Here is an 18680-nt window from a genome sequence, read left to right as displayed (position 1 = left end):
CGATTCTGATCCAACCATAAATTCATACATTGTACCCCTGGCCTGAGGATGGAGGTTCAACATGTAGCTAGATGTAGTATGCTAATGTTAATTAGCTGGCCTGATGTATCGTTGCCCATGAAAGTAAGTTAGGCTAGCAAGCAAGTATTTTAGCCAGGTAGCCTAGGACAACACAAACTAGAAGTGTGTACTGTATGACAGTCATAGACAAAACTGTCTAGACAGTTTAGACAGCATAGACAGTTTAGGCAACATGAAAGAGGATAGTACTGGCGTTTTCTCTACAAGTAGGGTGAGTCAACATGTTTTTTTTCTACTTGTTCACAAGAAATCAGTACCATGGACAGCCACATATTTAGCTTACGTTGATTGGACAGTAGTTTTTGGTATATTTTAGTTGTCACTATATTAGACTAAGCATAGGTGATTAGATGGTGCTGGAATAGTGGAGGCAGATCCTGTTTTCTTTGTGACTTGCGATAACTCTGGTTCTAAATCAATAGTTTAGTAGTCCGAAAATGTCTGAAACATTACCTTACTTGACCATGCTATAGGTCACGTAACTGACAAGCAATATGTTTTGTGGACTTCACCGGAGAGATGTTGCTCCGGTTTTGTAATGAAACAAATTTGTGGTTGAATTTATTCTGCCACTGTGTCTTATTGTCTCAGTCTTATATATCACGGTATATGAACTAACAGGTTATAGAGCAAACAACGCAATTATCACAACACATCGGTTGTAATATGGCTTTTTTCCCCCCTGGATTGGCTTCCCCAGGGATTTTACCCACGCACCTCTACTGATTACACCCTAGATCAGCTAGATGCAGGCAAGAGTGTTTCTCTCGACCGGTGCACCTACGTTGTAAACATTCATAGGCTAGGTTGTAGCAACCTCATGATGGGTATAGAGAATTTGAGTATCATGTAGTAACTTAAACCTATCGATGTTACATTGAACTGGGTGAATGGAATATGAATGACTGTCATCCAATATCCTGTAATGGAAATAAGGCCATGTTCATTTAAAAAAATATATAAATCATCCCTCATCTTAAACGGCACAGACCGCCACTAGTGTATAGTGTGTGTGTGTTGGTGTGTAGTATGCATGTGCTTGTGTGCGATTCAGGAACACTGATGCCCACGCACACATCCATGTCGGAGTCCCCAGCAGGCAAAGAAGCTTATCAGAGCTGTGTATGTAAATAACTCCTCAGAGGTGTATTTTCATCCTCAGGACACTTCCTCTTGCAATGTTCCATACTACAATATCTGCATCTTTTCCAGGTACAGTATTGGAGCTATTCCCACCTTGACCGTTTTATCCATGGGATGATATCAAACAATACTTGTAGTTTGATTTAATTATTTATTTAATGTTCAATGTTTCTATTGACATAAAATGACAAGTTAGCAATATTTTCTATTATGGCTGATATGGTTAATAATTTAAAAATATTTAGTTATTACACTTCTGAACAGTAAAGTGTAAACACAGAAGCACCCAAACAAGTCCCTATTGAGGGAGGAATTCATAACCAATAAAATAACAATTTACAGGAAAATCAAACTAGACAGAATATATACAGTCCTGTATATACATTTAAAGTTCTCAAGGTGAAAATACAATAAATGATACATTTCCAAAATATGTAAAGACCTATATTTAGTGTATACATCAGTGCCTTGGTGTTTTAAGCACATAGAGATACAGTGTAAGACCAGTTTCTTAAACAATATCACTGTGTTTAGACAGGCACCCCAATTATATATTTTTCACTAATTGGTATTTTGACCAAACCGTGCTGCTGTGAAAAGATCTGATTTGATTGGTCCACCCAAAACATGGCGGAAATGCAGCTTAAAAGCCCTGGTTTGTTGATAAACTTGTTTGAATCCCTTACCTCCATTCCCTGTACAATATAACAGAACTAAAAGGAGACCCATTGCCATCCTGTGAAAGTCTGTCGATTATAACAGTACAGCAGTGACCCCAGAGAGAACAGAAACTAAACACACTAGTCTTAGGGGTCAGGGGTGAAAGTGGATGCTGATAAAAACAGGTAAGCGTAAGATAAGAACAGACAACGTGAAAGAATCCATCCTATCTCTCCTGTCTCACTGTCCATCTCTCGCCTTCCCTTTCTCTTCATTATAATGTGATTCTCAGTCACATTAATTTAACCCCCTAGATTCAATGTTTGCACCCCCAAGGAAATCAAATTAGAATTAAAAAATCTGTCTCTTTAAGCTAGAGATATCTTGCATTGGATGCGTCTCAATCACCCACATCAGCCGATGTCGCACTTGCGGTGAAAGAGTGGTGTTTGTCAGACCATGAGACATCCCGAAACACAACATTGTCTGTAGCATCCAAATGGTTTGGCCTACAAACTATTATAAAAGTTGAGACTCTCACGAACACGATGGTGGTCTCCGTTTTGCTCTACGACCCCCACAAGCGTCTTGGGACTTATCTGAAGTAGTTACAGCTGATCTGCCAATTTCTGTCTGTAGTGTCCGAAAAGTTTGGGCTACACACTAATAACCCCTCTGTAGAAAGGTGAGTATTTCACATACATGTCAGTCATACAGTGCCTTGCAAAAGTATTCATCCCCCTTGGCGTTTTTCCTATTTTGATTCATTACAACCTGTATTTAAATTGATTTTTATTTGGATTTCATGTAATGGACATACACAAAATAGTCCAAATTGGTGAAGTTAAATGAAAAAAATTACTTATAAAAAATAAAACATAGAAAAGTGGTGCATGCATATGTATTCACCCCCTTTGCTATGAAGCCCCTAAATAAGATCTGGTGCAACCAATTACCTTCAGAAGTCATATAGTTTAGTTAGATTGCACACAGGTGGACTTTATTTAAGTGTCACATGATCTGTCACATGATCTCAGTGTGTATATATATACACCTGTTCTGAAAGACCCCAGAGTCTGCAACACCACTAAACAAGGGGCACCACCAAGACCAAGGAGCTCTCCAAACAGGTCAGGGACAAAGTTGTGGAGAAGTACAGATCAGGGTTGGATTATAAAAAACTATCTGAAACGTTGAACATCCCACAGAGCACCATTAAGTCCATTATTAAAAAATGGAAAGAATATGGCACCACAACAAACCTGCCAAGAGAGGGCCGCCCACCAAAACTCACAGACCATACAAGGAGGGCATTAATCAGAGAGGCAACAAAGAGACCAAAGATAACCCTGAAGGAGCTGCAAATCTCCCAGTGGAGATTGGAGTATCTGTCCATAGGACCACTTTAAGCCGTACACTCCACAGAGCTGGGCTTTACAGAAGCGTGGCCAGAAAAAAAGCCATTGACTAAAGAAGAAAAATAAGCAAACACGTTTGGTGTTTGCCAAAAGGCATGTGGGAGACTCCCCAAACATATGGAATAAGGTACTCTGGTCAGCTGAGACTAAAATTTAGTATTTTGGCCATCAAGGAAAACGCTATGTCTGGCACAAACCCAACACCTCATCACCCCAAGAACACCATCCCCACAGTGAAGAATGATGGTGGCAGCATCATGCTGTGAGGATGTTTTTCCATCAGCAGGGACTGGGAAACTGGTCAGAATTGAAGGAATGATGGATGGCGCTAAATACAGGTACATTCTGGAGGGAAACCTGTTTCAGTCTTCCAGAGATTTAATACTGGGACGGAGGTTCACCTTCCAGCAGGACAATGACCCTAAGCATACTGCTAAAGCAACACTCGAGTGGTTTAAGGGGAAACATTTAAATGTCTTGGAATAGCCTAGTCAAAGCCCAGACCTCAATCCAATTGAAAATCTGTGGTATGACTTAAAGATTGCTGTACACCAGCGGAACCCATCCAACTTGAAGGATCTGGAGCAGTTTTGCATTGAAGAACGATGTGGCAAGTTTATAAAGACATACGCCAAGAGACTTGCAGCTGTAATTGTTGCAAAAGGTGGCTCTACAAAGTATTGACTTTTGAATAGTGAATAGTTATGCATGCTCAAGTTCTGTTTTTTTGTCTTATTTCTTGTTTCACAATAAAAAAATATTTTACATCTTCAAATGTTGTTGTGTAAATCAAATGATACAAACCCCCGAAAAATCTATTTTAATTCCAGGTTGTAAGGCAATAAAATAGGAAAAGTGCCAAGGGGGTGAATACTTTCGCAAGCCACTGTACATTTGCTCTAGGATGCCCAGAGGCTTTTACAGGACTCGTCTGAAGGTTCCCCAGTACCAAATGAATGGAAGTATATATGGAGACTGTTTAGTTCCAAAAAATAAGGGGTTAAATACATGTATAAAAAAATTAAAAATAAAGTATTTCTTATATATAGGACAGACACTTCAGAACAAACTTACTTTAGATTTTTTTACAGGGCTTAGACTGAAAGGTTTTTATGGCTGTGCAACAAATTTATCTTAACTGCCTCATTGTCCATTCACTCTGGCCACACTGCTGTGTTGGTTGGATCTCCCATCAGTGCATGGCGTTGTGGGGTGGGGAGTGCTGGCTTGGGAGATGGGTAGGTAGAGGGTGGCTAGTACTGCCACTAGGACAGACTGGGTGAGACACAGGGAGATGAGAGACACACTTGTTCTGGGTGCACAGCACCAAGACTGTGGCCTCTCCTCTGACACTGGCTCCCTCCAGCCCTACTGTATGTACAGAACAGCCTGGCCTCTACAGTGGTCAAAGGCTCTGGGGTTTCTCAGGGTCCAATCCTGACAAACACACCCAGGGGCTGCAGGGGAAACGAGAGCACAGAGTAGAATAGGGGGAGGGTCTAGAACAGGAACCAGGTTGTAGTAGCGTAGCGTAGATTCACCACAGAGGCTTCTTATACACACCATTTCCCTGAGAAAGACAAGGCAGAAGAATTAGACTTGAAATCCTCCACCTTCCACTTATATACTTTTCACACTGTCGTGCCAAACCCAAACAGGCTCAGATATGTTCTTTTCACTTTTCCAGCAACTATGGTGGATGCATAACCAGGCCAGCATAGTACAGCTCAGCTCAGTAGTTTTAAAAAGGGAAAGAAGACAGCAAAAACACCATGGATGCACAGTATCCTGTTGTGTATGATGGCAGTGAAGTGCTTACACTGACTGCTGGGGACAGTCCTGTGGTGGGTAGGGGCACTAGGGAGCGAGGCAGGGAGCTGCTGCTCTGGTTTAGAGGGGGGGCCGTGGCCCTGGGGAGGCCAGTCTCATGGGACGGGTCCCTCTGTAGAGAGGACACGCATACACAGAGAATTAAAAAACAGTTGGTTTCGGTATGTATTTCTTGGAGAATAACACTAGTGATATGAGGGTTTAAGTCCGTGTATTGGGTAAAACCCACTCACATTTGCCAGGCTCTTGGTGATTAGAGCTAGTTCTGTGGGCTGGTACACACAGCTGCGGAGCTGACCACTATAACCACCGTATGGAGATACAGGCTTGTTGGCTGTTAGAGAGAAGAGGGAGAGAGGTATGGAAGAAAGAAATTAAAACTTCAAATCTCAGCTGCAAGGGCTGAATGATCAAATACACACTGGAATTACACAAATACACACTCAGCTCCCCTAAATGAGACGTTAGCTCTCCTAAATGCAACAAAAGTCAAACTTTGGGGGGGGTCTTTAAATAATGCTAATTGAACCATGAACCTTTGTTTAAAATGCAATGGTAAATATTAAGCTTCCAATGAAATGAACACCCCCATCTCTCTGTCATGGTTTAAACCCTTTATTTCTATGTGTTTGTGCTGTCCACTTAGTAGTGCTGAATTTCGGCCTCAGCTGAGCTCCTTTTATGCATAGATTTTCCTTTGTACTTCCACATTTTCGCCATTTGTTTGCCATGCGTCCTTGATAAAAATAGCATATGCCTTTATTCTAATGCATTCAATTTATCTGTTGATTTATCATTGTTTGCTTTTGTAAGTCAGCTGTTTAGAGTGCTCATTGCTTTGTTTTTCAGGTGCATCCGTTCTCCATGCCATCCATGGCCAGAAGTAGTAGACCACTGATTTAGCTTTATTATTTTCTATAAATATCTGTTTTCTTTGCTGGTAGCCTAGTGGTTAGAGCTTTGGACTAGTAACCGAAAGGTTGCAAGATCGAATCCCCAAGCTGACAAGGTAAAAATCTGTCGTTCTGCCCCTGAACAAGGCAGTTAACTCTCTTTTCCTATGCCGTCATTGAAAATAAGAATTTGTTCTTAACCGACGTGCCTAGTTAAATAAAGGTTAAAAAAATTATGGTCGACAATATTACTAGACAACTAGTCTACAGCTAGACACCAATGCGCATCCATCCAACAAGTATACATTAATGACAGTTGGCCTATAGTTGACTCTTTCAGTTAGAAGCATTTGATTTTGCATTGGCATACATTATTTGGGATTTGTGTTCCCATGAGAACTGTTTTCACTGCGATGCATTATGAAATGTTACATAGACAGTTACACTTACTGTGCATTTTTGAGATCTCCAAGATCCATTATTCATACAGGGTTTAAGTTCAATGTTCTAATTCAATTGTTAAATGCTTAATATTTACAAATAACACTGTCATAAATGTAATTCATGTAAGGAAAGAAAGGTAATGTTTTATGTCACGCATCTGTGATGACTCCAAGCATTAACTCATGAATTATGGACAACTCATGAACTAGGGTGTAAACCTGTTTTGATTCAACTCATGGATTATATTGAATGTAGGCTACCTACAACTTTGAGCGTGGTATGATTGTCGGTGCCAGGCACTCCGGTTCCAGTATTTTAGAAATGGGTGGCCTCTTGGGCTTTTCACGCATGACCCGGTACTAGATGGGTGTACTTAATAAATGTATATTTAAGTGATAATGCCTGAGAAGCCGGTGTTTGGAGGATATATTGGCATGGGTATTGTTAGGCCTGAGACGGCACGGGTGTTGTTAGGCCAGTGCCAATATATCCTCCAAACACTGGCTTCAAGGGCATTATCACTTTTATACAACGGGTTACCAACATATTCAAATAATGATTGACATTTTCATTAAAAACGTTATTTTGATTAATGTATTCAAACTATTTCATCCTTCAACAAGATATAGTCCCGACACAAATCTAGGCTCGCTAGAGACGCGACCCTGACGTTCAGACTTCTTGTTCTGCATCTATGGACGCGACCCAGTCGTTCGTTCTTAATGTTCCATTGCCATACTGGCTGGCAACATTCTTATACCTTGCTTGCTAGCTAGCCAACTACGGCTAACGTACCGTCGCGTCAAAAAGTGCAGCCAGAATAACAGCAAAGTAGCTGCATTTGCATTTGTTTAAGCTGTTTTCTAGTGGCATTTATTTGGATACATCCTCCCCCTGGGAATCTTGGTTTACACACCGCAGTCATCTTTATTATGATTGGCTGGACAGTAATCATTTCAGTCTGATTGGATCAGGCTGCAAGGTATAAGAACGTTGACCTAATGAGTCGCGTTATCGCCTGGAATAGAAAATGTGCTCACTCGTCAGGAAACTGTTGCTCAGAGGAGCTAGCCAACGACACAGCCACATGAACACAATCACTTTAAACTGAAGCTGCAAAGACTGCAATTTAGCTGTGTTTCGTTTCACCTTTTTTCAATTGACATTTTTTTTGTATATATCCATTAAAATGATGCCAGCTGATTCATGATTTCGACTGGCTGAGAAACACTGCCTGCCTGTCTGTCTCGTCCCAGCTCCTGACACGTTCATTACAATGGTACAGCAGGAGATTGGATTTGAATATTGAAACAATGTTGCAAATGTTGGAGAGACAGACACAAGGTTTATACAAATCTACGCTGTTAAAAACGAAATGTTGGTCTATAAGAAATGTGAGATAATGTCTAGATGCTTTTTATAGTGGATATCAAGTGTATAACTTGCCTGGCTGGGCTGATGAGACAGTGGATTACGCAGTCAGATGGAACAGAGTAAATAGGCATTTTAAATAATAGATTTAGCCGTGGCAATTTGTAGAATAGACACTGGCTGGAATGCGGTTTTAACCAATGAGCATTCAGGATTAGACCCACCCGTTGTATAACATAATTTACATCACTAGGGTGAGAATGGGCAAAGAATTGCTAGGAACAGAACAGATCAAACCTAGAAGAGCGCAAAACTATTTAACCAAGATTAATTTTTGTTTGTCCGCTTTGAGTTGATCTCTGTCCAATCTATACATAATAACACTGTGTTACTGCGTAGACCAGGTATGTAACTTGTCACTCTATACGAATGTTGAAATACGGGAAAATTAATAAGATAAGGGCGTGAGAGACTGATACTATTAAATAGTATTATTAGATAATGATTAAGCCCTGTGATAAATAAACATGGATACCGATGTAACAGAAAATATTCCAATAAATCAGATGGAACAGATTCAAATTATTAAACCTACATGAAATACATTTCTAGTGGATGGAAAAAATGTATTTATGATGGCACACTTTAAAAAAAAGTTTGTATATTTTGTTGTTTTTATCCTGACTGCACTACAAATTTCCCAAATGGGACAACAAAGATATTGATTGATTGATTGGTTGGCTGGGCCTTCCTACTGTACCTGTGTTGGGTTCGTCCATGGAGAAGGCCTTGTTCTCCATATACATGTTCTGATGGGCTGCTGCTGCTGCAGTGTTCTGCTCCTTCAGAATGTTATCATAGACCAAGCTCCTGACCGGGTAGATAATGTGTTCCCCATCGCTGGGCTGCTCATCCTGATCCTTGGTAAGGGAGCAGATTTCTGGGATGGTGTATAGGACCAAGAACACCCAGGCATTGCTGACCAGGGCAATGGCCAGGGTGGGGTCGTCCCAGCTGGGGTCCCCGGCCACCTGGTTCCCATAGATGTACATGACGATCCAGGCCACCCACACGGCCATGGAGCAGACCCCGGTGGCCAGGATGAAGGCTCCGTCCCGCCGCCAGGCCTTGTGTTTGTGTGTGAGCGAGGGCACGGCCATCAGCACCACGCCCAGCATCAGGGCCATGACATAGATCAAAGCCATCACAAAGTCCTGGTTGGTGATACTGCAGGAGATGTCAGGGCTGCCACTGGCCGTCATTGGCCTCCTCTCCACCGTGATGATCAGCCACTCTGTATTGATGATGATCTCAACCAGCCAAAAGGCCAGGGCCCCCAGACACAGCATCCAGCCCTGGGGGCCCTGGCCCTGCCGGTTCAGGAGCACCAGCCACAGCCCATGCATCAGGAGGCAGGCAAGACCACCGGCAAACAGTACACCAAACAGGAAGCGGCGCGCGGTGCAGCTTGTGAAGTCCCGGCCCACGACAAAGGCAAAAGAGAGGCCAAAGAGGCCAAGGGTGAAGACCAGAAAGCTGGCCTGCAGGGCCACCATACCTTTCCTCTTCCTGTCTGTCACGAAGGGAAGGCTGGCCATGAGGATGACGATGAGGACGAAGGCCGTCACCACACCTAAAGCCGCCAGTGACTCCACCACGATGCCCCACACTGCAGTCAAGTCACACAGGTTGAAGTACAGGGAGCCCACGGAGAGGCCACAGCCTTTAGGAACGTTGGTGGTGGGGGCCGCCATGGCACTGCTGGGGGACACACACATCAGAAACACACATTCAGTACATCTAGAGCCTGAGCCCCCCTTTATCCCTTATTATGATTGAATCAGTCAAGTACTGGGGATGGCAGGTACTCAATGTGATATTTAACCATCGCATGGTAACCACTTAGCTACATGCAGTAACCTGGTCACTGCATCCTATAGATTATACAGAATACTCTCAGTGATTCCAACAGGTTATATTGAATCCTAGTGCTACCTATTCAACATTACATGAAACACTGTGTGTCTTACATAAGCTGGTACATGACAGAGTGGCTGGCTGGATCAGAATGGCTTCAGTCCTTACATCACCCGCATGGCGCCAGCCAGGTAATGGAAGGTGCCACACACACACCTGTTTCCTGGATAATTCTACCACTGATTAAGAAATCCCACACAACTGAAAGTGATCACTGCTCAGCTTATCAAGGACTGTGTGTCTACAGGTCTAATCTTTGTGAGAAGAGACCCTTAAACAGAAAGCAACCCGCTGGGCACACTGATTGAGTAAATCAAAGTTGTTTCCATGTAATTTCAATGAAATTACATGGAACCAACGTGTAATAGAGGTTGAATTGACATCTGTGCCCAGTGGGAAGAGTGTACTGTACATCCAAGATGGAATATCTGGGCAAGTAGGGGGCTAGCTAGCCTATATTTAAAAATAACCAATGCATTGCCATAGTAACTATGTAGCAGGCAAGGAAGACAAACACACTGATACAGAGAAATACTTGTGTGTCTAACATAAAGGTTGGGTGACTGACAGCCAGGCCAAAGCATCTGCTAAATACATTTGTCCTGTTGAACTGCCTCCATTTGAGGCAGTTCAACTACAGAAACATGATAAACAACCTATTTGAATGGTATTGATTAATCAATAATGAGCCATTTGATCAACTGAATACTAGTAATACCAAACTTCCATAGAACACTAGTATGCCATTTGAATAATATTATTTTCTTATCAAGTATTTAATTGTGTTCCTAATTCTAATGAGTAGCCTATAGCCTAGTTATTATTTTAGGGTATACTGATTAATGAGTAATACTATTAGTAATGATAGATAACCTTTACAACTCAGTTTCCAGTCATTTATCATTCTACTACGCCCGTTTATTACCGGCCCGACAGGGATGATGTGAATACGCGCCGCTCCTCTTTCTCGTCAAAAGCAGACAGAAGAATACAGGTAATTTAAACTACAAACCTGTATTGATATTTACTCCAGAAAAATCGAATTCCTTTTCGCAACGGGTGTTTATTTTCTATTGATTTCAATATGTTTTGACTTGAAATAGTTTACAAAGAACAATCCGTAAAGACATACTGCCAGTTACACTCAATTTGACAGATTTCGCTCTACGTGTCCAAGTGTCTTCCTTTGGTGGTCAGTGTTCGTCTCCAATAATTCGCAAAGATTTTGACGGTGTGACTTCTTGATAACACAGTCAGTGTTTTTTCTGACTACTCCCACTCTGCTATGATCGCCGGCCTACCAGGGCCGTCTTACCAAACGGGCACGCAGGGCAAGTACCCCGGGGCCGACCTGTGCGTTTGGATTGTTGTGTAGTCTAAAAGTTCTCTAGGGCTATTTTGGAAGGATGGGGAGGCTGTAGGTGGCAGGGCCGGACACATTTTGCTATCATATGCCATCTGGGGGGGCCCTGACCTCCAGCCCCCAAACAATTATGCAATAATTTTTACACACTTTCCATAACCAGTTTAGGGTCTCTCACCAATATGCCTCTCTTTCTCACTCAATCGCACCAATGGAACCCCTGTTTAACTAAAGCACCCTTACAGTTGAGCAAACTCTGCTACAGGTTTTGTTTGGGTTTGAGACATAAAATAGAGAATGTTTTAGTAAACTACCAAACATACATAGAATGAAGGGATACATTCAGCTGTGCATACTGGGACAAGATACACGTGCATGTTATTAAGTACTTATTTTAATTTCCTAAAATATCTTAATTCAATTAAGAAACATGCCTTTAGCCCTCTTTTTAAAATGTCATGATATGGTATAGAATACTAGGCTAATCCATAGATTTGCAAAGTGTGAACAAACATAATTAGTCTTGGTCTTGCAGTGCCACCTGGTGGATGATTATGATACAGGATTAACTGAGATTTTTAAATATGCCAGACATTTGATCATAACCACTTGTATTGCGCTGTCTTTAGCCTTGCTCATACCTGGGGCTATGTGTCCTTTTTCCTGATCTCATATACAATCAGAATGTCAATTGCGTGTGACAACTTTATTACATTTTACATGTAAAACCTGAACATTTCAGGAAAATTTGCAACCCTATTCCTTCGGTGTCATTCTGCCAAAGAGTAGGAAACTAATCTAACCATCATCATTTATCAATTCAGAGGTAAAATTGTCACTCAATTAAATCATAAGAAAATATAAAGAATATATTTGAGTATGTGACTGTTATGAGCAACGCAAATGCAAATATTTGTGCCTCTCAAATTTCTTTAAGGTAGGATATATGTATTTGTACAGAAAGGACATACACATATCCTGTCTAAGATCACTGTTGTATCCAACCTGAACGTTCAACACCCTCCTGTGGATAGAAGATTTTTAACCACTGCGATGTTTTTATGCTTAGCACTCCTGTAATGCCATACTTGATTTTTCCTAAACCAACACGTGTTTGTCTCTTGGAATCACTACTATGATCACGGATTATTATAATGATGATGACGTTAAGATTGTGTCGATTTCACTTTGATTTGGGTGGGTGGTCCTACACTACCGTTCAAAAGTTAGAAATGTCCTCGTTTTAGGTGTTAGCACAGCTGAAAACTGTGGCCTGATTAAAGAAGCAATAAAACTGGCCTTCTTTAAACTGGTTGAGTATCTGGAGCATCAGCATTTGTGGGTTCGATTACAGACTCAAAATTCAAAAGGCACTCGCACATCTGAGCAATCTTTTTGCAGGTGCAGGTGCATAGCAACAGTTGAACAAGATGAAGGAAAAAGGAAACCGCACACTGCTCTTGATAGTATCACTGATATTTAATAAGCTTACGTATCGGACTCACGGCCTTCGTCAGAGCTTTTGTGATTTAAAAAAAAATTAACACCCTTATGTAGACCTAGCCCCACCCACATCCGTTCCACACATCGAAAGGGGTTGGAGGCAAAGGAAAAACAAATAAGTGCTACCAAATATAACAATATGCATTTCATAAATATTACAAAAGTGCATAAATAAGACGTATTTAAAACCACAATGAGGACATAGCAAGTATTCATTAATCATTGGGTACATCGTACGAAAAACATCAGAGTAATCTTAAATAGGGGCATAATTCATGTTCAAATTCACAACATAACATACATAGGCATTTCATCATTAAGTCCGTTAGGAAATAATGTCTGGAGGGTGAAAATCCCAAAACATTCTCTTTTACTCAGAGTATTATTAATATCACCTCTCCTGTCTGATATCTTAACTTTCTCTATGCCACAAAATCTAAAAGGTAGAAATGTCATGCTTTAGGTCATTAAAATTTACTGCGACTGGATAATCCCTGTCGTTTCTCCTGATTGAACTTTTATGTTCACTAATTCTCTGTTTGAGAGAGCGGGAGGTTTTACCAACATAACCGAGCCCACATGGACATTTAATAATGTAAATAACATGGGTGGTGGAACACGTAATAATGTAATTTATTTGGAACCATTTTCCTGTGTGTGGGTGGCAGAAATATTCACACTTCATATTGTTGCACTGTGCGCATCCTCTGCATTTATAGCTACCATTTGGTAGAGGGCGTAAAAGATATCAGCCAGGCTCTTTATTGGAGTATTGGAGTGGCCATCACAAAGCCCTGACCTCAATCCTATAGAAAATGGGCAGAACTTTTGGGCAGAACTGAAAAAGCATGTGCGAGCAAGGAGGCCTACAAACCTGACTCAGTTACACCAACTCGGTCAGGAGGAATGGTCCAAAATTCACCCAACTTATTCTGGGAAGCTTGTGGAAGGCTACCCGAAATGTTTGACCCAAGTTAAACAATTTAAAGGCAATGCTACCAAATACTAATTGAGTGTATGTAAACTTCTGACCCACTGGGAATGTGATGAAAGAAATAAAAGCTGAAATAAATCATTCTCTCTACTATTATTCTGACATTTCACATTCTTAAAATAAAGTGGTGATGATCCTAACTGACCTAAGACAGAGAATTTTTACTTGGATTAAATGTCAGGAACTGAGAAAAACTGAGTTTAAATGTATTTGGCTAAGGTGTATGTAAACTTCCAACTTCAACTGTATAACAATATATATATTGTTTTGTCTTCATGAGGCACAACCTATTTCCTCATTCATCTAGATGTGGGTGTGGCATGGCCAGAAGCATTAACACAAGTGAGATTCCTGAGAGCCCACTTCCAAAATGAGCACCACAACGCATACACACACACGTACTCATGGATTTTGTATCTGAGGCCACACACTTAATGTGCTGTGAAAAGTGTTATGAAATGTAACGTAATATTGTATATAAATGGCTTAATGTTGCTGTACCCCAGGAAGAGTTACCTTGGCAGCAGCTAATGGGGCTCCTTAATAAATACAATTACAAACAACATCTAGTGTATTTGGCACACAGGAAAACACATCATCAACATCAAACCAGCTTCCTCTTACACAATAATGTTTATGGATGTGGGCTGTTGGTGAGACTGTAGAGTTAAAAAAGTACTCGCACTCAAAACCATGAAAAGGAATAACCCAGAAGCTGAAATGCAAAAATAATATAATCCATGCTCAAAAGATTGCAAAAATGTAAATCCTTGTATGAACAGCAACCATCCACAACATGGGCAACAGACTCCATTACATGACTCATGTAGCCCCTAAAACTTTTACAGATGCACAATTGAGAGCATCCTGTCGGGCTGGATCACCGCCTGGTACGGCAACTGCACCGCCTGCAACTGCAGGGCTCTCAGGAGGGTGGTGCGGTCTGCCCATCACCAGGGACACCTACAGCACCCGATATCACAGGAAGGCCAAAAAGATGACCAAGGACATCAACCACCCAAGCCACGGCCTGCATAATTGCACACCCAGCTCACTCAGGTGCTTCGCTATATCACATTTGACATTGTCTGTAAGCTTGAGTTCATTTGCACACAAAACAATCATACAATGATGGAAAGACCCGTGTGTTGTCCTTGTTAATGCAGACAGAGAAGAGCTCCAACTTGTTAATCATAGCCTCAATTTTGTCCCGCACATTGAATATAGTTGCAGAGTCCCTGTAAATCCTTGATTCAGATCATTCAGGCGAGAAAAAACATCACCCAGATAGGCCAGTCGTGTGAGAAACTTGTCATCATGCAAGCAGTCAGACAAGTTTTTATTTTTTTTATTTCACCTTTATTTAACCAGGTAGGCTAGTTGAGAACAAGTTCTCATTTGCAACTGCGACCTGGCCAAGATAAAGCATAGCAGTGTGAACAGACAACAACACAGAGTTACACATGGAGTAAACAATAAACAAGTCAATAACATGGTAGAAAAAAAAGAGAATCTATATACAATGTGTGCAAAAGGCATGAGGAGGTAGGCAATAAATCGAATAATTACAATTTAGGAGATTAACACTGGAGTGATAAATCATCAGATGATCATGTGCAAGTAGAGATACTGGTGTGCAAAAGAGCAGAAAAGTAAATAAATAAAAGCAGTATGGGGGGTGAGGTAGGTAAATTGGGTGGGCTATATACCGATGGACTATGTACAGCTGCAGCGATCGGTTAGCTGCTCGGATAGCAGATGTTTAAAGTTGTTGAGGGAGATAAGTCTCCAACTTCAGAGATTTTTGCAATTCGTTCCAGTCGCAGGCAGCAGAGAACTGGAAGGAAAGGCGTCCAAATTAGGTTTTGGCTTTAGGGATGATCAGTGAGATACACCTGCTGGAGCGCGTGCTACGGGTGGGTGTAGCCATCGTGACCAGTGAACTGAGATAAGGCGGCACTTTACCTAGCATAGCCTTGTAGATGACCTGGAGCCAGTGGGTCTGACGACGAACATGTAGCGAGGGCCAGCCGACTAGGGCATACAGGTCGCAGTGGTGGGTCGTATAAGGTGCTTTAGTAACAAAACAGATGGCACTGTGATAAACTGCATCCAGTTTGCTGAGTAGAGTATTGGAAGCTATTTTGTAGATGACATCGCCGAAGTCGAGGATCGGTAGGATAGTCAGTTTTACTAGGGTAAGTTTGGCGGCGTGAGTGAAGGAGGCTTTGTTGCGAAATAGAAAGCCGACTCTAGATTTGATTTTGGATTGGAGATGTTTGATATGAGTCTGGAAGGAGAGTTTGCAGTCTAGCCAGACACCTAGGTACTTATAGATGTCCACATATTCTAGGTCGGAACCGTCCAGGGTGGTGATGCTAGTCGGGCGTGCGGGTGCAGGCAGCGAACGGTTGAAAAGCATGCATTTGGTTTTACTAGCGTTTAAGAGCAGTTGGAGGCCACGGAAGGAGTGTTGTATGGCATTGAAGCTCGTTTGGAGGTTAGATAGCACAATGTCCAAGGAAGGGCCAGAAGTATACAGAATGGTGTCGTCTGCGTAGAGGTGGATCAGGGAATCGGCCGCAGCAAGAGCAACATCATTGATATATACAGAGAAAAGAGTCGGCCCGAGAATTGAACCCTGAGGTACCCCCATAGAGACTGCCAGAGGACCGGACAGCATGCCCTCCGATTTGACACACTGAGCTCTGTCTGCAAAGTAGTTGGTGAACCAGGCAAGGCAGTCATTAGAAAAACCGAGGCTACTGAGTCTGCCGATAAGAATATGGTGATTGACAGAGTCGAAAGCCTTGGCCAGGTCGATGAAGACGGCTGCACAGTACTGTCTTTTATCGATGGCGGTTATGATATCGTTTAGTACCTTGAGCGTGGCTGAGGTGCACCCGTGACCGGCTCGGAAACCGGATTGCACAGCGGAGAAGGTACGGTGGGATTCGAGATGGTCAGTGATCTGTTTGTTGACTTGGCTTTCGAAGACCTTAGATAGGCAGGGCAGGATGGATATAGGTCTGTAACAGTTTGGGTCCATGGTGTCTCCCCCTTTGAAGAGGGGGATGACCACGGCAGCTTTCCAATCCTTGGGGATCTCAGATGATACGAAGGAGAGGTTGAACAGGCTGGTAATAGGGGGTGCGACAATGGCGGCGGACAGTTTCAGAAATAGGGGGTCCAGATTGTCAAGCCCAGCTGATTTGTATGGGTCCAGGTTTTGCAGCTCTTTCAGAACATCTGCTATCTGGATTTGGGTAAAGGAGAAGCTGGGGAGGCTTGGGCGAGTAGCAGCGGGGGGGGCGGGGCTGTTGGCCAAGGTTGGAGTCGCCAGGAGGAAGGCATGGCCAGCCGTTGAGAAATGCTTGTTGAAGTTTTAGATTATCACAGATTTATCGGTGGTGACCGTGTTACCTAGCCTCAGTGCAGTGGGCAGCTGGGAGGAGGTGCTCTTGTTCTCCATGGACTTTACAGTATCCCAGAACTTTTTGGAGTTCGAGCTACAGGATGCAGATTTCTGCTTGAAAAAGCTGGCCTTTGCTTTCCTGACTGACTGCGTGTATTGGTTCCTGACTTCCCTGAACAGTTGCATATCGCGGGGGCTCTTCGATGCCATTGCAGTTCGCCACAGGATGTTTTTGTGCTGGTCGAGGGCAGTCAGGTCTGGAGTGAACCAAGGGCTATATCTGTTCTTAGTTCTGCATTTTTTGAACGGAGCATGCTTGTCTAATATGGTGAGGAAGTAACTTTTAAAGAATGACCAGGTATCCTCAACTGACGGGATGAGGGCAATATCCTTCCAGGGTACCCGGGCCAGGTCGATTAGAAAGGCCTGCTCGCAGAAGTGTTTTAGGGAGCGTTTGACAGTGATGAGGGGTGGTCGTTTGACCGCGGACCCGTAGCAGATACAGGCAATGAGGCAGTGATCGCTGAGATCTTGATTGAAGACAGCAGAGGTGTATTTGGAGGGCAAGTTGGTCAGGATAATGTCTATTAGGGTGCCCATGTTTACGGATTTAGGGTTGTACCTGGTGGGTTCCTTGATTATTTGTGTGAGATTGAGGGCATCTAGCTTAGATTGTAGGACTGCCGGGGTGTTAAGCATATCCCAGTTTAGGTCACCTAACAGAACAAACTCTGAAGCTAGATGGGGAGCGATCAATTCACAGATGGTGTCCAGGGCACAGCTGGGAGCTGAGGGGGGTCGGTAGCAGGCGGCAACAGTGAGAGACTTATTTCTGGAGAGATTAATTTTTAAAATTAGAAGTTCGAACTGTTTGAAAGTATGACAGAACTTTGCAGGCTATCTCTGCAGTAGATTGCAACTCCTCCCCCTTTGGCAGTTCTATCTTGACGGAAAGTGTTATAGTTGGGTATGGATATCTCAGAATTTTTGGTGGCCTTCCTAAGCCAGGATTCAGACACGGCAAGGACATCAGGGTTGGCAGAGTGTGCTAAAGCGGTGAGTAAGACAAACTTAGGGAGGAGGCTTCTGATGTTGACATGCATGAGGCCAAGGCTTTTTCGATCACAGAAGTCAACAAATGAGGGTGCCTGGGGACATGCAGGGCCTGGGTTTACCTCCACATCACCCGAGGAACAGAGGAGTAGTAGGATGAGGGTGCGGCTAAAGGCTATCAAAAGTGGTCGCCTAGAGCGTTGGGGACAAGGAATAAAAGGAGCAGATTTATGGGCGTGGTAGAATAGATTCTGGGCATAATGTGCAGACAGGGGTATGGTGGGGCACGGGTACAGCGGAGGCAAGCCCAGGCACTGGGTGATGATAAGAGAGGTTGTATCTCTGGACATGCTGGTCTCAATGGGTGAGGTCACCGCATGTGTGGGAGGTGGGACAAAGGAGGTATCAGAGGTACGGAGAGTGGAACTACGGGGTCCATTGCAAACCAAAACAATGATAACTAGCCTGAACAACAGTATACAAGGCATATTGATATTTGAGAGAGACATACAGTAAGGCATAAAGTGATTGCAGG

The 18680-nt window shown here is 42.7% G+C and overlaps 1 protein-coding gene across 2 annotated transcripts; it reads right to left on the bottom strand.

The window, feature by feature from the left end:
- Positions 1-1367: 1367 nt before the first annotated feature.
- On the bottom strand, positions 1368-11280 carry LOC139582413 (G-protein coupled receptor family C group 5 member C-like). Of its 2 annotated transcripts, XM_071412387.1 has the most exons (5): positions 10830-11280; positions 8601-9601; positions 5366-5466; positions 5122-5244; positions 1368-4872 (listed from the first exon to the last, which is right to left on the bottom strand). In XM_071412387.1, the coding sequence occupies exons 2-5, from the start codon at positions 9592-9594 to the stop codon at positions 4840-4842; spliced, it is 1251 nt and encodes a 416-aa protein (XP_071268488.1). In that variant the 5' UTR covers positions 9595-9601; positions 10830-11280; the 3' UTR covers positions 1368-4839. The 2 variants fall into 2 exon arrangements, with proteins under 2 accessions (XP_071268488.1, XP_071268480.1); XM_071412379.1 differs by lacking the exon at positions 10830-11280 and having other exon boundaries at positions 8601-9978.
- Between the last annotated feature and the right edge of the window lie 7400 nt (positions 11281-18680).

The sequence above is a fragment of the Salvelinus alpinus genome, chromosome 1 (assembly GCF_045679555.1).
Source record: "Salvelinus alpinus chromosome 1, SLU_Salpinus.1, whole genome shotgun sequence".
Classification (NCBI taxonomy): domain Eukaryota; kingdom Metazoa; phylum Chordata; class Actinopteri; order Salmoniformes; family Salmonidae; genus Salvelinus; species Salvelinus alpinus.
Note: the sequence above shows the minus strand (reverse complement) of the source record. Positions and strands in the feature narration are given on the sequence as shown.